Source organism: Bos indicus, chromosome 22 (assembly GCF_029378745.1).
Source record: "Bos indicus isolate NIAB-ARS_2022 breed Sahiwal x Tharparkar chromosome 22, NIAB-ARS_B.indTharparkar_mat_pri_1.0, whole genome shotgun sequence".
NCBI lineage: Eukaryota > Metazoa > Chordata > Mammalia > Artiodactyla > Bovidae > Bos > Bos indicus.
The window spans coordinates 48,425,521-48,453,168 of record NC_091781.1 but is presented as its reverse complement, the minus strand read 5'-3'; the positions used below and the strand labels follow the sequence as shown (position 1 = coordinate 48,453,168).

Below are 27,648 nucleotides of genomic sequence, written 5' to 3'. Positions count from 1 at the left end.
TGGAATGAACCTAACTTGATCATGGTGTATGAGCTTTTTGATGTGTTGCTGAACTGTTTGCTAAAATTTTGTTGAGGATTTTTGCATCTATGTTCATCAGTGATATTGGCCTGTAGTTTTCTTTTTTTGTGTTGTCTTTGTCTGGTTTTGGTATCAGGGTGATGGTGGCCTCATAGAATGAGCTTGGAGGTGTTCCTTCCTCTGCAATTTTTTGAAAGAGTTTTAGAAGGATAGGCATTAACTCTTCTCTAAATGTTTGATGGGATTCGCCTGTGAAGCCATCTGGTCCTGGGTTGTTGTTTTTTGGGAGATTTTTGATCACAGCTTCAATTTCAGTGCTTGTAGTTGGGTTGTTCATAACTTCTATTTTTCCTGGTTCAGTCTTACAAGATTGAACTTTTATAAGAATCTGTCCATTTTTTCCAGGCTATCCATTTTATTGCCATATAGTTGTTCATAATAGTCTCGTATAATCCTTTGTATTTCTGCACTGTCTGTTGTAACCTCTCCTTTTTCATTTCTAATTTTGTTGATTTGATTCTTCTCCCTTTTTTTCTTGATGAGCCTAGCTAAAGGTTTGTCAATTTTGTTTATCTTCTCAAAGAACCAGCTTTTAGTTTTATTAATCTTTTCTATTGTTTCTTCCATTTATTTCTGCTCAGATCTTTATGATTTCTTTCCTTCTACTAATTTTGGAGGTTTTTTGTTGTTCTTTTTCCAGTTGCTTTAGGTGTAAAGTTAGGTTGTCTATTCGATGTTTTTCTTGTTTCTTGAGGTATGGTTGTATTGCTATAAATTTCCCTCTTAGAACTGCTTTTGGTGCATCCCATAGGTTTTGAGTTGTCATGTTTTCATTGTCATTTGTTTCTAGAAATTTTTTAATTTCCCTTTTGATTTCTTCAGTAACCTGTTGGTTATTTAGAAACGTGTTGTTTAATCTCCATGTGTTTGTGTTTCTTTTTTTTTCTCATAATTGATATCTAGTCTCATAGCATTGTGGTTGGAGAAGATGCTTGATACGATTTCAGTTTTCTTAAGTTTACTGAGATTGGATTTGTGACCCAAGATGTATATCCTGGAGAATGTTCCACATGCACTTGAGAAGAAGCTGTATTCTTCTGCATTTGGATGGAATGTCCTGAAATAAATATGATCCATCTCATCTAGTATATCATTTAAGACTTGTGTTTCCTTATTAATTTTCTGTTTTAATGATCTGTCCTCTGGTGTGAGTGGGGTGTTAAAGTCTCCTACTATTATTGTGTTACTGTCAATCTCTCCTTTTATGTCTGTTAATGTTTGTCTTATATATTGAGGTGCTCCTATATTTGGGTGCATAGATATTTACAATTGTTATATCTTCCTCTTGGATTGATCCCTTGATCATTATGTGATGTCCTTCCCTATCTAATATTCTTTATTTTAAGGTCTATTTTGTCTGATATGAGGATTGCTACTCCAGCTTTCTTTTGCTTCCCATTTGCATGGAATATATTTTTCCATCCTCTCACTTTCAGTCTATATGTGTCGTTAGGTCTGAAATGGGTTTCTTGCAGACAGCATATATATGGGTCTTGTTTTTATATCCATTCAGCCAGTCTGTGTCTTTTGGTTGGAGCATTTAATCCATTTCTATTTAAAGTAATTATTGACATATATGTCCCTATTGCCATCTTCTTGTTTGGGGTTGATTTTGTAGATCTTTTTTCTTCTCTTGTATTTCTTGACTATATAAGTCCCTTTAATATTTGTTGTAAGGCTGGTTTGGCGGTACTGAATTCTCTTAACTTTTGCTTGTCTGAAAAGCTTTTTATTTCTCCATCAATTTTGAATGAGGTCCTTGCCGGTTACAGTAATGTTAGTTGTAGATTTTTCCCTGTCGGTACTTTTAATATATCCTGCCGTTCCCTTCTGGCCTGCAGAGTTTCTGCTGAAAGATCAGCGGTTAAGCATATGGGGTTTCCCTGGTATGTTACTTGTTGCTTCTCCCTTGCTGCTTTTAATATTCTTTCTTTGTGTTTAGTCTTTGTTAGTTTGATTAGTATGTGTCTTGGCATGTGTCTCCTTGGGTTTACCCTGTATGGGACTCTTTGTGCCTCTTGGACTTGATTAACTATTTCCTTTTCCATGTTGGGGAAATTTTCAACTATAATCTCTTCAAAAATTTTTTCATACCCTTTCTTTTTCTCTTCTTCTCCTGGGACCCCTATAATTCGAATGTTTGTGCTTTTGATATGGTCCCAGAGGTCTCTGAGACTATCCTTAGTTCTTTTCATTCTTTTTACTTTACTGTGCTCTTCAGAAGTTATTTCCACCATTTTATTTTCTAGCTCACTGATTCGTTCTTCTGCTTCAGATATTCTGCTATTGATTCCTTCTAGAGTATTTTTTTTTTTTTGCAATATAAATACATTTATTTATTTCTTGAAAGTGAAAGTGAAGTCGCTCAGTCGTGTCCGACTCTTTGTGACCCCATGGACTGTAGCCCACCAGGTTCCTCTGTCCATGGGATTTCCAGGCAAGAATACTGGAGTGGGTTGCCATTTCCTTCTCCATAGAGTATTTTTAATTTCAGTAATTATGTTGTTTGTCTCTGTATGTTTATTCTTTAATTCTTCTAGGTCTTTGTTCATCGATTCTTGCATTTTCTCCATTTTGTTTTCAAGGTTTTTGATCGTCTTTACTATTATCATTCTGAATTCTTTTTTAGGTAGTTTGCCTATTTCCTCTTCATTTAATTGGACTTCTGTGTTTCTAGTTTGTTCCTTAATTTGTGTAGTATTTCTCTGCCATTTCATTTTTTTTAAAAACCTTATTGTGTTTGAGATCTCCTTTTCCCAGGCTTCAGGGTTGAATTCTTTCTTCGTTTTTGTTTTTCCCTCCTAAGTTTGGTCCCGTGGTTTGTGTAAGCTTCATACAGGGTGAGGTTTGTGCTGAGTTTTTGTCTGTTTGTTCTTCCTCTGATGGGCAGGGCTGAGTGAGGTGGTGATCCTGTCTGCTGATGACTGGGTTTATATTTTTGTTTTGTTTGTTGTTTAGGTGAGGTGTCCTGCACAGGGTGCTACTGATGGTTGGTGATGCCGGGTCTTGTATTGGAGTGGTTTCCTTTGTGTGAGTTCTCACTATTTGATACTCCCTAGGGTTAGTTCTCTGGTAGTCTAGGGTCTTGGAGTCAGTGCTCCCACTCCAAAGGCTCAGGGCTCTATCTCTTATCCCCGGGGTCCAGAGTTTTTATCAGGGTCTTATTGACACAGAATTGAATATGACCATGTATGTAACACTGTGGTTTCCAAGTGTGATGACAGTTTAAAGGCTGGGGTAGCCCCTGATTAGTTCCATGGGTGCAGGCAAATTGTTCCGCTTCTCTGACCTTCAGTTTCCTCGTCAGTTCCAGGCTTCTTTCATCTCTCTTACTTTCTCCATAGTCCAGACTTAACTATCATCCTCTCTTGGACTGTGATAGAGACCTCCTAAATGCCACCTTTGTCTTTCCTGCCAGGCTTCAATTGATTTTGGTCATAAGACTTAGAGTGTGCTGTGAGTGTCCAGGAGTCTCCAGCGGAGACATGGGTCAGCGATGGCCTGCTGCAGGGTCAGGGGCACTCTGCCTGTTTTTAATTCAGCAACTTTCTGATCCTTTTCTGTCCTTTCTTCTTCTCATTTTTATTCTCTTGGCTATATTCCTAATTTTCATATATTTTTTATTACCTTTTAAATTTGACTGTATTCTTCCTTGGACACCTTATAATTATTTAGCTGTCCTTCGTTAGATAATTTAGTTCTTTTTTTCACTGAGTCCAACTAAATATCATTTCTTTTCTTCCTATTATTTGCCTATACCCATGTTTTATTTCTTCATGTGTCCAGATGCGTGTTTGAAAAGATACACTTTAGTTTGAAGTGTTGTATTAGTTTTACTCTGCTTTATCTTTGTTGAAAGGTATGTGAGAATTTTCATCAAGTAAGGTGTTCTCTTTTTCTTACAGCTGCCTTATATACATATAGTCAGTCTTTCACCCACTCATTTCATGGATTTGGAAAGATGCATAAGATTTTTAGTTCCAGTGCGCCCTCTTGTGTTAGTATAGCAAACTGGCCTATTAATTTTTTAAAAAATACAGGGCCATGGTGTGTGTGTGTGTGTGTGTGTGTGTTGCGGGTAGGGAGGCGGGGAGAGTCGTGTGTCCTCCAGGATTTTGTTCTCTCTTGCAGGATTCTTAATTTTCACTTGTTTTTCTAGCTGCCTCACACTCCCAATCTCCAAAAGACCCCTTTCCTGTTAACCTTCCCCCTTTATAAGTCATGCCTTTCGGAGACTCCTACCTTGAACGAGCACTGCTAAGTCCCTTTTAGTAAGCGCGCTGATGTACCTTGTTTGGTATTTTTGCAGTTAGGAAACATTTTCTCTTTCTGGAGGGATTTTAGAGCCATCTTGGGGCTACCACACTTCCCTCCCCACAGTAGTTTTTTTCGGACTTCCCTTGTTCTCCATGAAGGCTTGCAGCTGCAGTGTGAGCCAGAGTGCACCGAGAGTTGATGTTTATTTTTCTGCTTGAAGATAATGTGAGTTTGGATGCTGTCTTTATTCTAGTTATGCTAAAGGTGTAGGTTTTGGTAAATATTATTTGTTCTTCTTGCTGTGGTTTTCCTTTTCTTTTTAAAAAAAAAATGTATCTGGGGAGAGTTGAATTGATGTCACCATCATTACCTTGGTTGTCCACAATTCCATTTCTTAAGTTTTGTATCATTTAGAATATCTTTGGCTATAAATTACAAAGGTGCACGCAAGAATGCAGAGGGGACACCCTAAACTCATATCCCCAGGTCCGTGGCAGGGCAGAGCCGTGAGCCCAGCCGGCCTGCAGTACGCGGGTGGCAGGGTGTGTGGAGCTCGCTGACTCTGCCCTCTCTGCTCCCTGTGGGCAGGGTTCTGGAGCACCTCAGCAACCTCTCTAGGGAAGTAAACCTGGACTACGAGCGCAGCATGAACAAGATCAACTTTGACAAAATTGTCTCCTCCAAGCCAGAGACATTCTCCTACGTGACTCTGCCTAAGAAGGAGGAGGAGAAGGTGCCCAAGCAAGGTGAGGGTGGTTGGGCAAAGGTGGTCCCATGGCCACCCCTGGCCAGAGCCCTCCAGCCCCTCCCTCTGGGACCTCCCTGTCCCCAGAACTCATCCCCTTCTTCTCCCTCCTGCTTGGAGAGCTGGGGTTTAGGGTCAGGGAGCAGGTGGTGGTGGAAGAAAGTGCTTCTGAAAAGTCTGGTGCAGAAATGACTGGGTATATGGATGGGCCCAGGGGCTGTGTGCAGGGTGAGCTAGAGCAGGTGGGAGGAGCCCACGGTTCTTACCCACCTTGAAGGGGCCTGTGACCCAGAGTCACCTGGAGGGAATTGGTTTACCCATCCCAGAATGGACACTTCACTGTGGGGCCTTTGGGTCACCCAGGTAGATGATGGGAAAGAAGATTTTCCAGGGACATGGGTGTCTCTTCCAGAGAGGAGGCAGGAATTGTCTCCCCATCATTACCTGGGAGATTGGCCCTGATCCCTGGCCCATCCAAGGCTGGTCTGCCACTGGCCCTTGCCCCCCGACCCCGGTAGGACTGGTGAGTGTACCCAGGTACCCCTTCCTGGAACAGAAGGCGGACTTCACCTTTGTGTCCCTGCTTACGCGGTCGGAGGTCATCACGGCCCTCAGCAAGGTGCGGGCCGAGTGCAACAAGGTGACCACCATGTCCCTCTTCCACTCGAGCCTCTCCAAGTACAGCCGCCTGGAGGAGTTCGAGCAGATCCAGTCGCAGACCTTCTCCCAGGTGCGTGGGCATCCAGGGGACGGAGGGCGGCAGCGGGCCAGGGCCTCGGAGCTGTTGGACACAGACAGGGGCCCTGAGAAGCCTGGGAGTCCATCAGCTGAGAGCTCCTGCTTTCCTTGAGACCAGGTCTTGCCTCTTCCTAGACCTTGCAGGAGACTGGGGCGGCCACCAAGGGGGTGGTTCATCTCAGAAAAGGACAAGCAGGCTGGGCACCTTTTCTAGTCATGCTCTGTCCAACACTGGAGGCGTCTGAAGCAAACTCCTGGCCTTGGAAAGGGGAGCAGGAACCCCATACACCCCTATATCTACCTGAGCATGAGAGCGTGAGGGGCGAGGGGTGTACAGCGTCAAGGGAGACAGGCATGAGCCGGACTAGGAGGAAAGCGTCTTCTTCTCTGCTCCACTCTGTGCCTTGTTGTCTCTGCCTCATTCTCCGTGTCTCTCCATCTCTCCTTTGACTGCTGGGAAAGCCCAGCTTCTGCTGCCCCTCCCTCCTTCCCCTCTCCCCTCTCCCACAAGCCTTGGTCCCCGGTGGGGAGGCGGGCAGGGGGTGTGGGTTGGCAGGGCTTGGCAGTAGGCTGGGGTGGGGGGTGCCGGTCGTCTGAGTCTGGAGGGCCCCCCGATCGTGGCGGCTGCGGGTGGCGGGCCCCTCCATCAGGCGGCCTGGTGATGCCAGCCGTGGCCCGCAGGTGCAGATGTTCCTAAAGGACAGCTGGATCAGCACGCTTAAGGTGGCCATGCGCAGCAGCCTCCGCGACATGAGCAAAGGCTGGTACAACCTCTACGAGACCAACTGGGAGGTGTACCTCATGTCGAAGCTGCGCAAGCTGATGGAGCTGCTCAAGTACATGCTGCAGGACACGCTGCGCTTCCTGGTGCAGGACTCCCTCGCCAGCTTCTCGCAGTTCATCAGCGACGCCTGCTGCAGCGTGCTCGGCTGCGCCGACGACATGGTCTGGGGCGAAGACTTAATCAACAGCCCCTACAGGTAGGGCTCGGCCGGGCGGAGCCACCTGTCGACACCAGCACTGTTCTTTCTCAGGCGCCGGTGGCTAGGGCGGTGCAGGGTTGGGGACACTGGGGCCGCCAGGGGCAGGGTGCCCAGCTCTGGCAGGTCCTGGATGCCAGGGGTAGGGGTTGCTCCCCTGGTTGCTGGGGGATGTCCCAGCACCTCTGGCTGGTGTGTCTTCTGGTGACCTCCATCTCTCACTCTCTCAGTCAGTCACTGAGTTCCCCAGTAGAGAAATGTTTACTTACTTACTTTTCTCTTTGGCTGTGCTGGGCCTTCACTGCTGCACGCAGGCACTCTCCAGTTGAGGTGAGAGGGGTCTACCCTCTGGTCGCAGTGCTCGGGCTTCTCACTGCGGTGGTTTCTCTTGAGCACGGGCTCTAGAGCATGCGGGCTTCAGTAATGGTGGTGCCCTGCGGGTTTGATTGCCCCAATTCATGTGGGATCTTCCTGGACCCAGGATCAAACTGGTGTCCCCTGCTTTGGCAGGCAGATTCTTAACCGCTGGCCCACCAAGAAAGCCCGAGAAATGTTTTCTGAGCACTTGCCATGAATTAGGCAGCATTCTAGGGGAACAAGAAGGGCGTGACCCCCGCTCTCACCTGGGCACAGACAGCAAGCAAAGAAATAAACAGATACAGTCCTTGCTGATCTTGGCAGGGGCTGTGACAGACCTGGGAGAGGGGGCATTGGCAGAGGATTAGGGAGGACGTGGCATCTGAGCCAAGAACTGAGGATGAGAGGAAACCCGGTTAGGAGATGCTGGGGAAAGGGCACCAGGCAGAGTCACGGAAGGGAGAGAGAACTTGGAGCCATCACAGAAGGAAATGCCAGCGGCTTCGGCTGGAGTGGGGAAGGCAGGGAGAGCTGGTCAGGATGACACAAGAGAGGTTGCGGGGACCAGGCCAGATGATGCAGAGCCTCCTGGGGTTATGGTCGGGGGCTGGGTTTATTGTAAATGTGGTCAGCAGCCATCAGAGGGGAGTAATAATCTGAACTACATCCCCAAACCATGCTTTGGTTTTATGAGGATGAGCGAGGCAGAAGAGAAGTCGGACCATGGCCCTGGCCCTTGTCTAGACACAAGGTGATGGGCTGGTAGGGCAGATTGGGACAGCGCATGGGCCGCAGTGCTGGGGGAGGGCAGACGTGTGTGGGGAGGAAGCAAGGCTGACCCCTAGCGTTCACTGAACCCTTGTGGGGACTGGGGGGAGGCAGGGAACACAGAATGTCTGAGATGCTCATTCGAGGTCAGGGTGGTAGCAATCCAGAGCATGGGCAGGCTCAGTGGGGATCCAGGCTTGAGGGCCGTTGCCTGTGATGGGGCGTCTGGAGCTAAGGGTGGTGGGCTCCCAGGGAAGGTGTGGGTGCCACAAGCACCCAGGGTCTGGCTGACCTGCCCTGATGACCTCGGTACTGCGTGGAGGTCCTCCCTCTCCCTGGTGCCCGTGGGCCTCTGGGCAAGTGGCTGGAACAGAGGAGCCTGTCTGGCTGGTCTGGGTCTTTCTCTCTGTTAACTTGGCAGTTTCTGGGAAGAGGGCACAGGCAAGTCTCACTCATGGAGAAGCTCCAGAGCCATCAGGCCACAGCATAGGCAGGGGCTGTGCCTCCTTCGTGCATGCCTCTTCAGGTCCCTGCCCACTGTCCCCGCCCCCTCCCCCCGGCCACTGTCCCTACAGGCCCCGCAAGAACCCGCTGTTCATCGTGGACCTGATGCTGGACACCTCGGGGGTGCACTACAGCACGCCGCTGGAGCAGTTTGAGACTTCTCTGCTCACCCTCTTTGACAAGGGCATCCTGGCCACCCACACAGTGCCCCAGCTGGAGAAGGTACAGTGGGTACTCGTGCCTGGGTGCTGCCATAGCGTCCAGGCAGCTCACCTCCACCATGGGCCTCCCACCCAGCTGGCAGCATGCTCAGCCCCGTAATTCTTGAATAGCTCATTTAGTCCCCACCACCAGCCGAACTGGGAACCATTAACATCCCCATTCTGTAGAGGAGGCTTGGAGAAGCCCAAGCTCACCTAGCTGCAAAGGGTCAGACCTGCGACTGGAGTGAGGCTCGCTCACTTCTGCCACGGCAATGTCTGACCCAGATCCCACCCAGCTCCTGACCTCTCTCTTCCCCTCAGGATATAGACACAAACCCACCTCCACTCTTGAGATCCCTTCTCAAAAGCCCTCATTCCTCATCACAGCACAGCCCGCCACGCCAGAGCCTCTGTAACCCAGTCCCCTCTTCTTTCCCTTGTTGCTTAGAGCCACCAGCAATGTGGTTGTCTTTTTGCCCTGGGGCTGAGCCAGGGAAGGCAGAGGAAGATGCTGCTGCTCAGTGGGCATCACAGGCCTTGTGTTAGTCCATAGCCCCATCTAGGGGACCCAACAGGAAACCCTCTCCCCTCACCACTACCCCCAGACTCCTGCCCACTCAGTCTGAACCACACTCCCACCCCTCTGCCCACCTGCCCTGTGGCTCATGCAGCTCTGTGCCCCTTCCCCCTCACCCCCAGCTGGTGATGGAGGACATTTTCATCAGCGGCGACCCCCTGCTGGAGTCGGTGGGGCTTCACGAGCCGCTGGTGGAAGAGCTGCGGGCCGTCATCGCCAACGCAGTGCGCAAGGCCATGATCCCCCTGCAGGCCTACACCAAGGAGTTCAGAAAGTACCTGGAGCTGAACAACAACGATGTCAACACCTTCCTCAAGTGCGTGCACGTGTTGGAGTGTGTCTGCCTGTCTGGGTGACCCCTGCCCACCCTCTCACCAGCCTCTGCCCCTCGTGGGTGCCTGCTGTCCCCAGGGCCTTCCAGACCCAGTGCCCATCAGCCGAGGAGGTGCGGGAGGTGGTGCTCACCCACCTGCACGAGAAAGAGGTCCTGGACAGCTCGCTGCCCAGCAGCATCATCATCGGGCCCTTCTACATCAATGTGGACAACGTCAAGCAGAGCCTGTCCAAGAAGCGCAAGGCCCTGGCCACTTCCATGCTGGATATCCTGGCCAAGAACTTGCACAGGGAGGTGGATAACGTAAGTGCCCGCCTGCCCGGCCCCAGCAACTGCAGCAGCACATGCACCCGTGCATGCAGAGTGAGGCTTAGGCGTGTTGATGGAAGGGTCTGGAAGTCTCCTTGCCTTGACCCTACCAGGGGTCCCCATGAGAGGTCCCAGGAGGTGGGGGCTGCTCTCTATTTCCCTGGACTTGTACAGACCTGGGGACCCCTCACAAGGAACCCCCAGAGCTGAGGGTGTGGTGCTGGTGCAGGAGGCTGGGGAGGAGGGGACGTGCCAGGTGACCCTCAGCTCCCCAGTGAGCTGGCAGGGAGCACCCCTTCTCAGATTGCACTGAAGGATGTGGTGGGGTGGGGGACCAAGGAGGAGGAGCAGGGCCCTGGGAAGGCAAGAGAGGGGCCCGCGGCCTCCCCAGAGCCCTTCCCCTCCTGCCAGATCTGCGAGGAATTCCGCAGCATCAGCCGCAAAATCTACGAGAAGCCCAACAGCATCGAGGAGCTGGCTGAGCTTCGCGAGTGGATGAAGGGTGTCCCCGAGAAGCTGGTGGGGCTGGAGGTGAGACGGGCGCACTGGGAGCTGGAGGAGCAGGAGCCGGGAAGCTGGGACTGAGGTGGACACACAGAGGACAACTGGGCTCTGAGGGTTGGGAGGCTGGGTGCACAGTGGAGATTCGGAGCTCTGCTGTCTGGGAGGTCGGCAGGGCGGAGGGCATGGGTCGGGGGCTGGAGGTCGGTGATGTGGTGGCCACGGCCCCAGGACCCCCAAGCTCAAAGCTAGCCTTGCAGCTGCCATCTACTTCACCGTCCCAGGCCTCGCCTCTCCGAAAGAGGGCAGCCTCTCCATAGCACCCAACCACTCTGGGGAGCCTGGTCCGGTTATCCTCCCAGGCACACGTGGTTCTCATGGCTGCCTGTACATGCAGGAGCGGATTGTGAAGATCATGGGCGACTACCAGGTCATGGATGAATTCCTTTACAACCTCAGCACCGAAGACTTCAATGACAAGTGAGTAGGAGGTTGGTCCCCACACCAGGTGGGTGGTGGATAGCAGGATATAGGGGAAAGAGGTACTGAACCACAGCGGCTGCAGGCCACACCAGAGATGCTCTGCTGAGATGCTAGAGGCCGTGGCTCCACGTGGGCCAGGGCCATCTGGCCAGTGGGGCGGAAGGAAGTCTGGTTCCCGTGGTCTAGGGACCCTGCTGCCCCCAGCCTATCTCCATCCTCTATCCCGTCATTGCTGATACACATGTGATCTCTGGGCTTACAATCCCCTTGTTTGTGGTTGAGGCCCATGAGGGTCCCTGGGAACACAGAGAAAAGGCAAAGCCCAGCCTGATGGGTGGCGCCTGGGGAGGAGCACTGGCCCCTCCCACCTCAGCTCAAGAGCCTCGTGGAAAATGACCTCTGGTTGAGACAACCTTACTCAGGCCTGGAGTCCCCTTGCCCAGCTGTCGTACAGACTGGGGGTGCCTCCAGGTTGCTGGGGCCTGGGAGCGACTGGCACTGTTTCCTGGGAACCCTGCCCGGGAGCCCTAAGTCACCTGCTCTGTGGGACATCCTGGTGCCCAGGGCGGCCTCCCACAGGACCTGCAGCCTGAGGCCACCTGCATGCAGAATCCCTGAAGCCCACAGAGCCCCCAGGTCAGCCTGGCAGAGGGCATTGATATGAAGGAAGCAGGTCTGGTATCCCTGGCTGATAACCAAGGAAATAAAGGCTAGAGACTGGCACTTTGCCTCATCTGAGCTGAGGCCCCTGCAGGCCTGGGGTTTAAGAGGGAAACTCAGGATGGCTTCTCTCACATCAGCCACCACTCCCTCTGTGTCCTGTTGTGCACTGGGCACATTGGGTGTGCATCTCCCTGCACATTGCCCGCAACCCCAGGGCGGGGACCACTTCCCCTGCCAGGCAGCCACACTCCGCAGGATGGCAGCGGCTGCCTCAAGGCTCACTTCCACTTCCCTGTTGCCCAGCCCTGGCTGCTCCAGCTGCTGCCCAGATCCCCCGTTTCCCCTTCAACCTGGCCTGCCACCCCATGATTTCTGTGTGACATCCCCACCATTCCCCATCCCCGCTCCATCCAGATGGGCTGCCAGCAACTGGCCTACTAAGATCCTTGGGCAGATAGAGCTGGTGCGACAGCAACACTTGGAAGATGAGGAGAAGTTCCGCAAAATCCAGCTTATGGATCAGAACAACTTCCAGGAGAAGCTGGAAGGGCTGCAGGTGAGGCTGGGCTGAGGACGCAGACACACACACCCCGCACCCCATACCCCCCTACACCCCTCCAGGTCTGCGCCTTGCCCCTCGCAGTCAGGAGGTGCTGTGTCAGTGGTTGCTGGACAAATGAACAAGTGGCTAAAAGAATGCACTGAAGGCCAGAGAGCTGCCTAGGCAGCAAGTTCCTGGGAAATTCAGGGTCTCAGAGAGCCCCAGCTCTTCTGCTGTATCCTGGTGCCCCAGTGGGCATGGCATTCAGGGCACCGGGTCTCATCTGACCTTGTCGTGTTACCAGGGGCAGTCAGCTGCCTGTGAGGGACCAGGAAGCACCCCCTCCAGGAGAAAGTCCTCTCCGAACTGGGAGATGTTGATGCTCTGGGGACCTCAGGTTCCCTGGATGTGCGCAGGGATACATGGGCATAAGTGGGGCCACAGAAGCCCCTGATCCCTCGCTCCTTGGCCCACAGCTGGTGGTAGCTGGCTTCTCCACCCACGTGGAGATTCTGCGTGCGCATGAAATCGCCAATGAGGTGCGGCGGGTCAAGAAGCAGCTGAAGGACTGCCAGCAGCTGGCGATGCTCTACAACAACCGCGAACGCATCTTTGGCTTGCCGATCACCAACGTAGGCCTACCCGCCCTGGCACACTGTCCCCCATCCCCAAGAAAAGCTCAAGGAGAAGCCCGTGGCCTTTGCGGCCACCTCTGGAACCAGCCACCAGCTGGCAGGGCCCTGCCATTTGGCGGGGGCAGGACTGAACAGGCTGCCGAGATGAGCTTTCCCACCCTGTGGTCCCCAGGGCGAGGAGGCTGGCTGGACCCCCAGCAAAAAGTAGGAGGCTCAGCACAGACCTGGCTCAGCCACTCAGAGCCCAGATGTGGGGGAAGGAAGAAGGGAGGCCAGGCCTGAGTCCTTGGGGACTGAATCAGGGACGGCAGCCAGGAGCAAGGAAGTGGGGGCGGCCAGGAGGAGCAGCCCGGCCCAGCCCCAGTTCTTCTGCCCCTGCAGTACGACAAGCTCTCCAGGATGGTGAAGGAGTTCCAGCCCTATCTGGACCTCTGGACCACAGCCTCTGACTGGCTGCGCTGGTCCGAGAGCTGGATGAACGACCCCCTGTCAGCCATTGACGCAGAGCAGCTGGAGAAGAACGTCATCGAGTCCTTCAAGACCATGCACAAGTGCGTGAAGCAGTTCAAAGACATTCCAGGTAGGCAGCCCAGCCAGACCGCCGTTTCCCTCACCCCCACCCTGCCTCAGCCTGCTGCCTCTCACCCCTGCCTGCCCTCCCCTGCAGCCTGCCAGGATGTGGCCTTAGACATCCGGGCCCGCATCGAGGAGTTCAAGCCGTACATCCCACTGATCCAGGGGCTGCGCAACCCTGGCATGAGGAACCGGCACTGGGACGTGCTGTCCAGCGAGATCAACATTAATGTCAGGCCCAAGGCCAACCTGACCTTCGCCCGCTGCCTCGAGATGAACCTGCAGGACCACATCGAGAGCATCAGCAAGGTGGCCGAGGTGGCTGGCAAGGAGTATGCCATCGAGCAGGTGGGCAGCCCCCCGCAGGCCCTCCCTGCCCCACCCACATGCTGCCCGATGGTGTGGGAAGGTGACAGTCCTGGGCCCCATCCCTGGGGTCCCTCACCTCAGGGATGAGCTGCGTCTTATTAAGTGTGTTAATAATGTGTGTGAAGTGCTTGGCACAGTGTCCACCAGCCCCGTTATTACTCAGTTATTCCTCTCAAGTTATTCCTCCCTCAGGAATGTGCTGAGAGCATTGCCTCACTTAGCAGATGAGCAAATTAAGGCTCAGAGAGGTTCAGCAATTGGCCAAGGCGGCCTAGCCAGTAAGGGCTGGAACTGGGACCAGAGCTCCTAACCAGTGACTTAGCTGCCCCACAGCATACCAGTACATCCAGCGCGTCTGCCCTGGATTCCGACGAGGGCCCATGGGGGACTTGTTGACTAGACAAGATGAGAGTTTACAGAGGGGGCTTGACTGAAGGTCCTGGTTGAGCAAAGCCTGACTTTTCCTGCCCAGTGCTGCTCAGTGTGGGCCTGCTCTTTCTGGGGACCCAACCCTGTCTTATACCACCCACCCCCCACCCCCAGGCTCTGGACAAGATGGAGAAGGAGTGGTCCACCATCCTGTTCAACGTGATGCCCTACAAAGAGACAGACACCTACATCCTCAAGAGCCCAGATGAGGCCTCCCAGCTGCTCGATGACCACATCGTCATGACCCAGAGCATGTCCTTCTCACCCTACAAGAAGCCCTTTGAGCAACGCATCAACTCCTGGGAGACCAAGCTGAAGCTGACGCAGGTGGGCCTTCCTGCCCTCTCCTCCCCCACCCTGCCCAGTGCCCTGTCCCAAGGTGGCTCCTGATGATGTTCGGGTGGGGCTGGACGCGGTGAAGTGCCTTGCCCAGGTTTGTCCGGCTCCTGGCTCTCTGACAGGCCCCTCAGTCAGAGGAGGTGGACTAGAATGGGGCTCTCCATCTCTGATGTTGGGCTGCTGGAGTTGGCAGTTCAGGGCTTAGAGGTGGGGCCAGAGTTTGGGCCAAAGCTGCCCTTAAAGAGGAGCACAAGAGCTGCCCCCAGACCCCTGAGTGCTGCCTGGGCTTGGGGCAGCTGGGACCTCCAGGCTTGGGGCTTTCTGGGCTGGACACCACGAGGCCTGAGGCTCCTCAGTGTCTCTTCCCACTATTCCCTGAGCCTCCCACTCCCACTCCTGTCTTACTTGGAGCCGCCTTTGGGGGAGGGCACCAGGGCACTGGGGATCACTGTTCTTTAGGGCTCTCGAGGCAAGTGGCTGGGGCTATCTTCAGAGCCCTGAGGTCAGTCCAGGGCAGGCCTACTAGTGTGATCCCAGCAACTCCTTCTAGAGGGCTTCCTGGTAGCTATTCAAAGACCTCCAGTGAAGGCCAGAAGCTGAAAGAGGAAGACCTGTCTGTGTTCCTTGGGTCACCCAGAGAGGCCTGAGGTCATCAGCATTGTCCCTGGGTCTCCATCCTTTGCTGTCCTCTCTCCCTGGAGTCCCATTTCCTCCAGGGATCAGCATCAAGCAGCCCTCACCGACTCCCCCACCACTCCCCGCCTGCAGGGTGTTCCCATTGAGGCTTCTGGTCGATGCCCCTTACAGAGCCCATCACACGTGCTGGGGCCCTCAGTGATTCAGAGGCATAAGTGGCTGTTCAGAGGGTGGTGGGCTCCTCGAAGGCAGGGACCACCCTCTCCTCTGTTTCCTCTGGAGCCCACATGGGCCTGACCTGGGCCTGACACAGCTCACAGCTTGTGAAGAAGAGAATGAACTCATGAATGAATGAATGCGTTTGCACTGATAGGGAAAGGCAAGAGACAAATTCGGAAAGGGGATTGTGGAGGCAAGAGGGGACGGTGACTTGAAGAGGGCTCACTTGTGGACTGATGTTTTAGAGAGTATTTTAGGGGATCTCAAGCTCAAGTCCAAGTACACCGCCAAGAATCCTGGGGTCATAGACCCAGAGTCCTCCCAGGAGAGGAGACTAGTTTGGGCTTCCATGCACTGAGCTCTGTATTGTTTCCTCGTGGTGTGCTGCTTGGGGTGTGGTTCTCTCATAGGAAGAGTAGCTCCCCTGGCTTTGTTGGAGGCCTGGACATCCTATGGGGGACTTGGGGTTTCTCTGGAAGGCAGGCATCCATGCAGCCCTCTTTGTTGCCTGGAGTCCTGTGACTGACAGCGCCACCTAGAAATTTCCCCATGGGCACAGGCTCTGGCCCCCAGTGCTCTGCCCAGAACTCAGTGGGGTAAAATGCCTGGGTCACGGGGGCCAGGACCCAACTTGGGCCGCAGGCCCTGACAGTCCACGCCCTGTCCAGGAGGTGCTGGAGGAGTGGCTGAACTGTCAGCGGGCTTGGCTCTACCTGGAGCCCATCTTCAGCTCCGAGGACATCAACCGGCAGCTGCCGGTGGAGAGCAAGCGCTACCAGACCATGGAGCGGATCTGGAGGAAGATCATGAAGAATGCCTACGAGAACCGGGAGGCGAGCTCACACAGGGATGGGAGGAGGGCAGCTGGGGCACTGAAGAGGGTCCTGGCCTCACCTCTTCCTGAACAAGGAAGACTGGAGGACGAGTCCAAGGCTTTGGTCTTAGCCGTTGTCCCCCTGAGTGGGCTCCCCAGTCTTGAGACACGCCTCAGAAACACAGCACTTGATGGTTTTTCCTCTTGGAGATTTGCAGTCCCCATTAGTATTTTTAAAGGACCTGACAAGTCCTGCAGCAAATCAAATTCCTTGGCTTTGGTTAACTGTAGTTTTTTGTTTGTTTGTTTTTAATATTCATTTACTTATTTGGTTGCATTGGATCTTGGTTGCCCTTCAGCATGTGGGATCTTAGTTCCCTGACCAGGGATCGAACCTGTATCCCCTCCATTTCAAGGCAGATTCTTAACCACTGGACCACTAGAGAATTCCAACCCTAGTTTTTAATCATAGACTTTTTTCCTGTGGGGCTTACAAGTGATGGAGACAGCCCCTGTGCTAAGTCGCTTCAGCCACGTCTGACTCTTTGTGACCCCATGGACTGTAGTCCACCAGGGTTCTTTGTCCATGGGATACTCCAGGCAAGAATACTGGAGTGGGTTGCCATCCTCTCCTCCAGAACATCTTCCTGACCCAGGAATCGAACTCACGTCTGTAATGTCTCCTGCATTGGCAGGTGGGTTCTTTACCACTAGCCCCACCTAGGCTATTGTAAACAGTGCTACAGTGAACGTTGGGGTACATGTGTCTTTTTGAGTTATGGAGGCAGCCCCTGGTTTAGGGCAATTTTCCTGTCCCTCTCTCTTCCCAGGCTCGCTGAGAGTCTCTAGGAAGCACGTATGGGTCCTTCTCTGAGCCCACCTTGCTGCCTCCCAGCCGGGCCACACTCACTTTCAGTTTGTCTTTGACCCGGGCCACGCAGGTGATCAATGTGTGCTCTGACCAGAGGCTGCTGGACAGCCTGCGGGACTGCAACAAGCTGCTGGACATGGTGCAGAAAGGCCTCAGCGAGTACTTGGAGACCAAGCGGAGCGCCTTCCCCAGGTGGGGGACTCCTGGCCCATGCCTGCTCTGCTCCCCCCTGCCATCGAGGCTGGGGCCCAGTACCCTGTCAGGGTGGGGTGCAGGGATGTCGGTAGTACTGGAACAGCTGGGACCCAGGGCTGCCTGACGGCCCTCACCCCCGCATCCCTGGCAGATTCTACTTCCTATCTGATGACGAGCTGCTCGAGATCTTGTCCCAGACAAAGGACCCCACCGCCGTACAGCCCCACCTGCGCAAGTGCTTCGAGAACATCGCCCAGGTGGGTAGCTGGGCCAAGGGCTCAGGTGCCCTGAGGGCACCGTCCCAGGGAGGATACCTGTTCTCTCACCCCAAGTCTTTTTAGCAGGGAATGAGATCCCAGGCCCTCGGAGACATCTCTGGGGTCTGTGGGAGGAGGGTCAGCTCCCTCAGCGCAGGGTTGGGGAGCTCTTGATCCCAGCTCATCCACGGGTACCCTGGCCCCCCTGCAATCCACTGAGGTGCTGACTAGGCTGAGAAACCCAAGAGGTCAGAGGCTGCTGAATCCCCTCGTCCTCATCTTCATTTACAAGGGAGGCCTCACAGGCCTGTGGGAGGGGGGGATGGGGGGCACTCGCAGGGCAGGCTTAGCCTCCTTCCCCAAGTGGCCGGGGCCACAGCTGGAGCAGGCAGATCCGTCCTGCCCACGAAGAATCAGGGGAGGTCCAGCCAAGGGGAGCTCTCTTCCAGAGGCGAGAGCCATCTTCTGAAGGTGGAGGACACAGGCGGGGTCCACGCTGGGGCTCTGGTGGGCAGGGCCTCTGGACACACTGAGGTTCACCCCACTCTCACTGCTTCCCCCCAACCCCAGCTGCTGTTTCAGGAGGACCTGGAGATCACACATATGTACTCGGCAGAGGGTGAGGAGGTGCAGCTGTCCTTCTCCATCTACCCGTCCAGCAACGTGGAGGACTGGCTGCGGGAGGTGGAAAACAGCATGAAGGCCAGCGTGCGGGACATCATCGAGAGGGCCATCAAGGCCTACCCCAGGGTGAGCCACACCACCCCTCCCAGCGCAGCCTCCCAGCCTGCTCATCCTTCCATTGGCTCCTTTCTCAGCGCCTTTCTGCTCCATCACAAGGGCTGGGTTACCTGCCTGTGTTGACTAAAAAAGATGCACAACTTGAGAGTTGTGAGTTAAGTTTTATTTGGGGCAAAATGAGGACTGCAGCCCGGGAGGCAGAGATAGCTCTGAGGGACTGCTCCAAAGCGGCACTGGGGGAAGGTCAGTATATACGATTTTGGTGAAGCGGGAGCTTAATGAAATCAAGCGCTTCCTTTTTTGTTTTTTTTTTTTTTTTCACATGTTTGGTACTTCATTATTTTTTAAATTAATTAATTAATTTATTTTACTTTACAGTATTGTATTGGTTTTGCCATACATTGACTTGAATCCGCCATGAGTGTACATGTGTTCTCCATCCTGAACCCCCCTCCCACCTCCCTCCCCATCCCATCCCTCTGGGTCATCCCAGTGCACCAGCCCCGAGCACCCTGTATCATGCATCAAACCTGGACCGGCGATTCGTTTCACATATGATATTTTACATGTTTCAATGCCATTCTCCCGAATCATCCTGCCCTCACTCTCTCCCACAGAGTCCAAAAGACTGTTCAATACATCTGTGTCTCTTTTGCTGTCTCGCTTACAGGGTTGTCATTACCATCTTTCTAAATTCCATATATATGCGTTAGTATACTGTATTGGTGTTTTTCTTTCTGGCTTACTTCACTCTGTATAATAGGCTCCAGTTTCATCCACCTCATTAGAACTGATTCAAATGTATTCTTTTTAATGGCTGAGTAATACTCCATTGTGTATATGTACCACAGCTTTCTTATCCATTCATCTGCTGATGGACATCTAGGTTGCTTCCATGTCCTGGCTATTCTAAACAGTGCTGCGATGAACACTGGGGTACACGTGTCTCTTTCCCTTCTGGTTTCCTCAGTGTGTATGCCCAGCAGTGGGATTGCTGGATCATAAGGCAGTTCTATTTCCAGTTTTTTAAGGAATCTCCACACTGTTCTCCATAGTGGCTGTACTAGTTTGCATTCCCACCAACAGTGTAAGAGGGTTCCCTTTTCTCCACACCCTCTCCAGCATTTATTGTTTATAGACTTTTGGATCGCAGCCATTCTGACTGGCGTGAAATGGTACCTCATTGTGGTTTTGATTTGCATTTCTCTGATAATGAGTGATGTTGAGCATCTTTTCATGTGTTGTTAGCCATCTGTATGTCTTCTTTGGAGAAATGTCTGTTTAGTTCTTTGGCTCACTTTTTGACTGGGTCTTTTATTTTTCTTGAATTGAGCTTTAGGAGTTGCTTGTATATTTTTGAGATTAATTCTTTGTCTGTTGCTTCATTCGCTATTATTTTTTCCCATTCTGAAGGCTGTCTTTTCACCTTGCTTATAGTTTCCTTTGTTGTGTAGAAGCTTTTACTTTTAATTAGGTCCCATTTGTTTATTTTTGCTTTTATTTCCAATATTCTGGGAGGTGGGTCATGGAGGATCCTGCTGTGGTTTATGTTGGAGAGTGTTTTGCCTATGTTTTCCTCTCGGAGTTTAATAGTTTCTGGTCTTACGTTTAGATCTTTAATCCATTTTGAGTTTATTTTTGTGTATGGTGTTAGACAGTGTTCTAGTTTCATTCTTTTACAGGTGGTTGACCAGTTTTCCCAGCACCACTTGTTAAAAAGATTTTCTCCATTGTATATTCTTGCCTCCTTTGTCAGAGATAAGGTGTCCATATGTGCGTGGATTTATCTCTGGGCTTTCTATTTTGTTCCATTGATCTATATTTCTGTCTTTGTGCCAGTACCATACTGTCTTGATGACTGTGGTCAACCGCTTACTTTGCAAGAGGTTTTCTCCTAGTCAGGAGGATCTGTCATCATCATGAAGGGATTTAGTGCTTTTCTAGATAACGAGGAGATGCAGTGATTGGGATCATAAAATCTGTTCCTGAAAATATCCTCCTATCTAAATACTTGTCCCACCAGGTTCCCTGGAGCCCAGAGTGCCTCACTCCACCCTGAACCCCCTCATGAGGTGGAAGGTCAACAGCTGCAGCAGCACAGGGTGCAGCTGGCAAATGCCTTTGTTGTTCAGTCGTTGGCAATGCTCTTGGCAAGTGCCAGTTTGTAGTTGGCACCTGCCTCATCCTTAGACTACAGACTTGACTGCTGTTGCTCTCAGTCAGCCAGAGTGTCTCTGGGAGCAGAGGGAGGAATCTGAAAACACCCTCCAAAAAGTAAGACTGGCTCCTAGTCATAATCAGTTGCTGTTGTTGTTTTAAGCACTTGCTGTGTGCCAGGCCCCCATGACCGCTGATGCTGGAGCTGAACCCCTTAACCTCAGGGTTAAGCCTTATCCTACAAAGTAGCTGAGAGATGTTTCCTGCCCAAAGGGCCTGTGATTCACAGGTGGCAGTCAGGATGTGAACCCAGGATGTATGTTTCCCAATCCTGGGCTTCCACCCCTCCACTTCCAGATCTCTACGGCAGAGGAAGTGATGACTCTGCCCAGCCTAAGAGGCCCAAAGTTTTAAAGGCTTCCCTGCTCTTGGGGTGGAATTTTGAGCTCAGAAGCACAGATGACCTCTAAGGGAAAAACAGTCTGCAGGGTCGGCACTGGCAGCTGCCTGGGTCAGCCCTACCTGTGTTATCTTCCCAGATGCTCAGGACTCAGTGGGTTCTGAACTGGCCTGGCCAGGTGACCATCGCCGGGTGTCAGACCTATTGGACCTTAGAGGTGGAAGAGGCTCTGGAGGCTGGCAACCTCAGCAGCCGGCTGTTCCCCCAGCTTGCCCGGCAGGTGAGACTCAAGGGTGTGGGGGTCACCATCTGCTCCCCACCAACAACCCACACCCTGAGGCAGCTCAGTCCCTCCAGGAGCTTTGTCATGTCTTGATCCTGGAAGAGGGCCTGGGGTTGGAACCAAAGAGTAGAGGGTCAGACACCCCTGAAACAAGTGTCTCATGACCAGCCACCAGTGGGAGGGATGGGGGCTCTAACGGGAGTGCTGAGGTCAGGCAGGTGCCCCTCTCCTGAAGGTCAGAGTGGGAGCCTCCTACCTGGAGCTCTCCTAGGCTGGCCCATGGCCTACCCTTGCCTTGTGCACTGGCTCCTCACCACACTGCTTCCTCAAGCTCCTCACCAGGCCCCTTCCTGACCCTGGGCACCGTGCACAGTGGGCAGATGGATGCATGTGTGTGCCTCCATTTTTATTGACATCCCTGCCAGACTTCCCATGTCACCAATGCCCTGCCTACCCTCCTCTGCCTGATCCCTGCACCCTGCCCATCCCAGACCATCAGAAGCCCCCAGAAGAGAGGGGTTGCTGCTGGCGGAAGCCCACCCCTGAGCAAGGCAGGGAAGGCCTGCCTGCAGCATGGCCCCACCCGTCCCTGACGGGGTCCCCTGGCTCCTGCAGCTCAGTGACCTGGTAGCACTGGTGCGGGGAAGTCTGTCCCGCATGCAGCGAGCTGTGCTGTCGGCGCTAATCGTCATCGAGGTCCACGCCAAGGATGTGGTGCACAAGCTGGTCCAGGAGAACGTGGTCAGCGTGCATGACTTCGAGTGGATCTCACAGCTGAGGTGAGGGGGCAGGCAGTGTGGCCACATCCATCCGCAGGCCAGAGCAGCAGCAGGAGTGGGCAGGGCAGGGTGGAGAGTCAGCTACAAGAGGCTGGAGCTGACTTCAATGCCCGGGGGAAGCCGGGTGTGCCACGATGCCCTCATTTCCCCAAAGAACCACCTCTCAAAAAAAAAAAAAAAGAACCACCTCTCCTCAACCATGTACCCTGCCCAGTGGCCCGTGGTCCACATGCCCTGGGAACCCATCTCCCTGCAATGCCAGGTACTACTGGATGAATAACAACCTGTACATCCGGGCTGTGAATGCCGAGTTCATCTACGGCTACGAGTACCTTGGCAACAGCGGTAGGCTGGTGATCACGCCCCTCACGGACAGGTGAGCGCCCCCTCCCCACGCCCTCTCCCACACTGGCTGGCCCAGGAGTCCAGGACCCACAGAGTGCAGTTCATCTGTGATGAACCAGACAGTCAAACATTAGGGGCTCAGCTTTGGGGCTTGTTTAACTGTCTCTTGCTCGTCATGGGCTTCATGACCTTGGGCGGGTGGCTCAAGCCCCCTGTGCCTCAGTTTCCTCTGCAGCCTCCTCTGGGCAGTCAGGAGAGTTTCTTGAGCTGCCGTGTAAAGCTCTTAGCACCTGTGTGGTGCTCAGTAAGCATCAAGTGGGCGTGGGCTTTACGGGTTTTATCAGTCAGATCTTCCTTTCACCATAACAGAGCAGCTGATCTTGAGAGAAACAGGGGGCAAGTCCCTTGACAAAGTGAACACTTCTTCCTAAAGCCCTCAGTTGCTTCCTCTGGCTGCCTGTATTTAGCAGCAACTGAATTCTCAAGCTGGGTTTTGAGGAATAAAAGGAAGAGTGACCAGAGGTCAGCCATCTGGCAGGTCCCTGAGTCTGCAGGGCCATGGGGTGGGGAGCACTGGTCAGGTGGCTGAGGGCTCCAGACCGGTTCCCTGCAGCCAGGGCTGGGCGTGCTTGGCGCCCTCAGCACGCGGAGGGGCAGGAGTCACCCCTCCCCAGGGCCCAAGACAGCGGAGGGTGGGGCTCTCTCGAGTCTGTGGGACTCCTGAGAAGGTGCAGGGCCCCGCCCCTCACCTCTCACCCCCTCAGGTGCTACCTGACCCTGACTGGGGCCCTGCACCTCAAGTTTGGGGGCGCCCCAGCTGGCCCAGCTGGTACAGGGAAAACTGAGACCACAAAAGACCTGGGCAAGGCCTTGGCCATCCAAACCGTTGTGTTCAACTGCTCCGACCAGCTCGACTTCATGGCCATGGGCAAGTTCTTCAAGGGCCTGGCCAGGTGAGGCTGGGTGTGCGGGTGGCACAGACAGGGCGGGGAGGCCGCGCTCTTGCGGGGACCCTGCCCCAAGAGGAGCCTAGCGGGGTGCTGGAGGGGGTGGGGCGGAACAACAGGAGTCGAGGCCTGGCCCCTGGCGGCACTGGGAAGGGGTACGGCTGGTGGGGCTGTGGCTGAGCTGACCGAGATGGCCACAGAGGCAGCAGTGGTCGCCTCCCAGCAGGGGCCCTTGGAGGTGCCAGGGGGGCTCTGAACTCATATGCCTCTGCGATGTTTTCCCCTCAGTGCTGGCGCCTGGGCCTGCTTCGATGAGTTCAATCGCATTGATATTGAGGTGCTGTCTGTGGTGGCCCAGCAGATCACCACCATCCAGAAGGCGCAGCAACAGCGGGTGAGTTCTGGGGGAGCCTTCCCTCCACGTATCCTGTAACTGACCACCTTTTCACTTCAACTGTACCCACCCCGCCCATGCTGCCTTGCAACCCCCCTACACTGGCGGGATGGGAAACCAGGCGTTTGGGCCTCTGCCCTGAGCCCAGCCTCTCTCATCTCACAGGGAACTGGGCATTCCCCCAACCACCTAGCAGAGCTGTCTGTGAGGGGACTTTTGTAGCCAGCCAGGGAGCCCCGTATCCTTACCCCATCCTGGGGGTGGAAGTAGATGTGTGAAGACCTCAGGGAGCTGGGAGCTGGGAGGCCAGAGGTCGCCACTGGGACCAGAGGTCTTAGGCCAGATCCTGGGAGAAGAGCCAATCCATGGTCAAGGGTCAATCCAGGCTGACCTGTTATAGCCAGGACCATCAGTGGGATGAGGGGACCATCCAGAGCATGGGATGGGTGTGCCAAGCCCTCCCCACCCCCGCAGGTGGAGCGCTTCATGTTTGAAGGCGTCGAGATCCCACTCGTGCCGTCTTGTGCTGTGTTTATCACCATGAATCCGGGATACGCTGGCCGCACTGAGCTGCCTGATAACCTGAAGGTGAGTTCAGGCCTGGGTTGGTCTGGAAGGCTGCTCAGGGCACTGGGAAACAGCGGAGCTGTGGCCTGGGCTCAGAGATGCCCACATGCTTATGCAGGGACACAGCTGCTGGACATCAGGGACTGTGCTTCCCCATGGCAGCCCTCCTGCCCAGGCATCCCCCAGCCATGGAGAGGAAGGGCCAGGCTTGTCCTCAGGGCCTGGGAGAAGGCAAGGGCAGGTTCACGTCAACACAGAGGACTGGTTTCTAATGGGCATAGGGATCCACCCATAGGGGAGTACAAGCCTCAGCTATGGCAGGCGCAGTGGAGAGAGGATCCAAGTGCTGGCAAGGGAGGAGGGCAGTGGAGCCGCCTTCTGAGGACCAGACAGTCCAGAAAGTGGGTGATGCTCTGGGAGGGGAGGTCGGCCTCTCCATTCACGCAGATACCCTGTGCCCCAGGCACTCTTCCGGCCCGTGGCCATGATGGTTCCGGATTATGCCATGATTGCGGAGATTTCTCTCTACTCCTTTGGCTTCAACGAGGCCAATGTGCTGGCCAAGAAGATCACGACCACCTTCAAGCTGTCCTCTGAGCAGCTCAGTTCCCAGGTGAGATCCTGCCCGGAGCAGGTTCCAGGGTCTGGGAGCTGCTGTCTTCTCCCTGCAACCCTCTGAGGTAGGAATCACGCCCCCACTTCTCAGCTGAGGACACTGAGGCCCGAAGCAGCCAGGAGCCTGGCCAGGCTCACGTGTGTGCAGGGGAGCTGGAGCAGGAGCCAGGAACAGATGGCCACCTGGGCTAGTGCAGGTGCAAGGAGGGTTGGCCAGTAAGGGCCCAAGCGCCACACAGCCAAGGCTGGGGAGCAGGCGTACCTAGGTTGCATGGGACCAGAGGGAGACAGCCAGCCCCACCTCCCCTGGAGCCTCCCAGCAGGAGGGCTTGCCCCTCGGTGAGCTGGGCCTGCATCTAGGGGTAGGTGCTACTGGTTCAGGCACCGGGGCTGGTGGATGAGCTTTCCATTTGGGCTCCTGTCTCAGGCAGGCTGCCCCTTTACAGTAGCAGAGATGAGCCCCGACCCTGGGCTCAGATGCTACCGGCTTCGTTTCTTAATGGTCCCAGAAATAAGTCTCTGTTGTCACACTCATGGGCCCTCTCTAGGTGACCTGTTCATGCATGAACAGCCATCCCTGTGGCTTGGGAGACTATACTTGCCTTTGGCCCGGTGTTTTTGGTACCAAAAACCATGGGCTAGAAGAGCAATCTATTGCTAGGAGAAAGAGCAGCTCCCCACAGGGTGCATCATGGTGTCAGCACCTCCACACACCCTTCTTTCTAACTGTCTGCTTTCAAAAATGCCCCCACCAATCTCCAGTAACAGAGCCACTATCCCCCACACAGTTCTGGAAAGTGCTCACCCCTTCCCAAGTGCTGATGACCCGAAGCCAAGCCCAGTCTTTGCATCCAGCTCCAAGCCCAAGATTTCTGGGGAACATGCTGGTCTGTGGGTTGGGCCCAGGTGTATGTAGCCTCATGGTCTGACACCATGGGGCAAAACGATGAGCTTGATATTTCCATCACACCTGCTGTATAATGGAGAGAGATGGACCCAGCGGCAAAAGTGGGAAAAGCCATGGTAGCGTGGTCAAGAGGGTGGGTCTGGAGAGAGGTGATGTGTGTTAAAAGGGAAACTCCTTCATTCTCACTGTAAATAAAACCTGAGTGCCTCCCTGCCCTTGGCGCTGTGCTGGGTGGGACCGCAGGGACTGGGCCATGACGAAGGCAGACACCTCACCCTCAGGGGCCAGGAGGCAGGCAGGGTGCTCTCTCTGGTAAATGGAGAGAGCGGCTGGGGCAGTGAAGTAGAGACAGCAGAGGAGTGCGAAGTGCAGTGCCCAGCCCAGGCTGGGGTGTGTGAGCGGGTGCTGACAGCCTGCAGGGGGAGCAACATCAGCCACGAGCTGGGCGATGAGGCCCAGCCAGGTGTCAGGTGGGAGGCTGAGTGCTCCCCAGAAGCCCCAAGAGGGACAATGCCCACCGCCCCTCTTCTTTTTGGTGGTGACAGGACCACTATGACTTCGGGATGAGAGCCGTGAAGACTGTGATCTCAGCTGCTGGGAACCTTAAGCGAGAAAACCCCAGCATGGACGAGGTGAGCTCCATTCAAAGAGGTGCCCGAGGGCTCCAGGGGAGCTCTGGTGGTGGGGGTCTTGGGGGGTGGGCGGTCCAGGAGGGCTCCGGAGCAGCTTGAGGGTCGAGGGTCATCTGACCGGGGCCTCTGCTGCAGGAGCTGATTTGCCTCCGGGCCATCCGAGACGTGAATGTGCCCAAGTTCCTGCAGGAGGACCTCAAGCTCTTCTCTGGGATCGTGTCTGACCTGTTCCCCACCATCAAGGAGGAGGAGACTGACTACGGCATCCTGGACAAGGCCATCCGCAAGGCCTGCGAGAAGAGCAACCTGAAGGACGTGGACGGTGCGCCCTGGCCCTGCCCCGCAGTCCTGTGGGCACCAGAAGAGGGCTAGGTCCAGCTGTGCCAGGCTTGCAGTCCAGCCTCAGGGTCCCTCACACCTGGCCAAGCATGCTGCGGGCTGGGGCTCTGTGCCCCTGTCTCCACTGGGACCCTTCAAGTGATGGGAGCTGAAGAAAAACTTTCACCTTCATTCTCACATTCAACACTTCTGACACCAGAGGTGTGGGGTTTTACCTCAAACTCATCTGTTCTCTAACACGCCTGAGTGTTCCACAGGTCAGTTCAAATCTGACACGAATCAGGGTCAGCACAGACCCCACATTCTAAGGGCTCAGTTCCACAAGACTGCACCCCCTTCAGACACCAGTCATGAGTGTGAGGTCCCCAGGTTACCCACAGCTTCTGTTCTGCTTGGCTACAGATCACAGGTTCCCATGCCCCCCTCCTCAGGCTTGATCATTTGCTAGAACAACTCACAGAACTCAGGGAAACAGGAATGTTTGCTGGTTTATTGTTTAAAAAAGGATGTGATAATGATAAAGGATACAGGTAACAGCAGGATAAAGGGCTACACGGGGTGAGGTCTGTCCCTATGGAGTTGGGGTGAGTCACCCTCCCGGCCTGTGAAGGTGCTCATCGACCTGGAAGCTCTCCAAACCCTCCGTGCTCACGGAGGCTCAGGGCTTCACAGGCCTCGTGAGGTAGGAACTACTGCCACCCCATTTCACAGAGGAGGAAACTGAGGCGCGGGGAGTGAGGTAACCCACCAGAGGTCACAGCGAACTAGTGGCAGAGCCAGGATCTAAGCCCCTACTCTGACCCCGGGCCCCCTGCCATGTCCCTCCAGGATTCCTGACCAAGTGTATCCAGCTCTACGAGACCACGGTGGTGCGGCACGGCCTCATGCTCGTCGGGCCCACAGGCTCCGGCAAGAGTAACGTAAGCGTCCCCTGTGCTGGACTGTAGGTCCTTGCTGGTTTTCTACTTTATTTATTTGGGTGTGCCAAGTCTTCGTTGCATCGTGTGGGATCTAGTTCCCTGACCAGGTATCAAATGCAGGCCCCCTGTATTGGGAGCGCAGAGTCTTAGCCACTGGACTACTAGAGAAGGCCCTGATTATCTGCTTTAAATATAGCAGTGTGTACATGTCAGTCCCAAACTCCCAATCTACCCCTCCCCCTCG

General features: G+C 54.1%; 1 protein-coding gene across 6 annotated transcripts in view; it reads left to right on the top strand.

Moving 5' to 3' along the window:
• Positions 1-27,648, top strand: part of DNAH1 (dynein axonemal heavy chain 1) — an 86,506-nt gene that overhangs the window by 31,089 nt on the left and 27,769 nt on the right. For all 6 annotated transcript variants that reach the window (XR_011563023.1, XM_070776577.1, XM_070776576.1 and 3 more), the window contains exons 11-37: positions 4,927-5,084; positions 5,602-5,813; positions 6,503-6,801; positions 8,502-8,652; positions 9,333-9,526; positions 9,622-9,847; positions 10,265-10,384; positions 10,752-10,834; positions 11,915-12,056; positions 12,518-12,673; positions 13,058-13,256; positions 13,344-13,597; positions 14,162-14,374; positions 15,910-16,074; positions 16,997-17,118; positions 17,273-17,378; positions 17,949-18,128; positions 20,816-20,956; positions 21,575-21,738; positions 22,001-22,114; positions 22,848-23,036; positions 23,319-23,424; positions 23,899-24,012; positions 24,455-24,604; positions 26,059-26,145; positions 26,281-26,467; positions 27,313-27,404. Coding sequence is in view for 5 of the 6 variants with exons in the window: in XM_070776577.1 (XP_070632678.1) it covers positions 4,927-5,084; positions 5,602-5,813; positions 6,503-6,801; positions 8,502-8,652; positions 9,333-9,526; positions 9,622-9,847; positions 10,265-10,384; positions 10,752-10,834; positions 11,915-12,056; positions 12,518-12,673; positions 13,058-13,256; positions 13,344-13,597; positions 14,162-14,374; positions 15,910-16,074; positions 16,997-17,118; positions 17,273-17,378; positions 17,949-18,128; positions 20,816-20,956; positions 21,575-21,738; positions 22,001-22,114; positions 22,848-23,036; positions 23,319-23,424; positions 23,899-24,012; positions 24,455-24,604; positions 26,059-26,145; positions 26,281-26,467; positions 27,313-27,404 (4,324 nt within the window). In the remaining variant the exon portion in view is untranslated. The remainder of the gene's footprint in view (positions 1-4,926; positions 5,085-5,601; positions 5,814-6,502; positions 6,802-8,501; positions 8,653-9,332; positions 9,527-9,621; positions 9,848-10,264; positions 10,385-10,751; positions 10,835-11,914; positions 12,057-12,517; positions 12,674-13,057; positions 13,257-13,343; positions 13,598-14,161; positions 14,375-15,909; positions 16,075-16,996; positions 17,119-17,272; positions 17,379-17,948; positions 18,129-20,815; positions 20,957-21,574; positions 21,739-22,000; positions 22,115-22,847; positions 23,037-23,318; positions 23,425-23,898; positions 24,013-24,454; positions 24,605-26,058; positions 26,146-26,280; positions 26,468-27,312; positions 27,405-27,648) is intronic.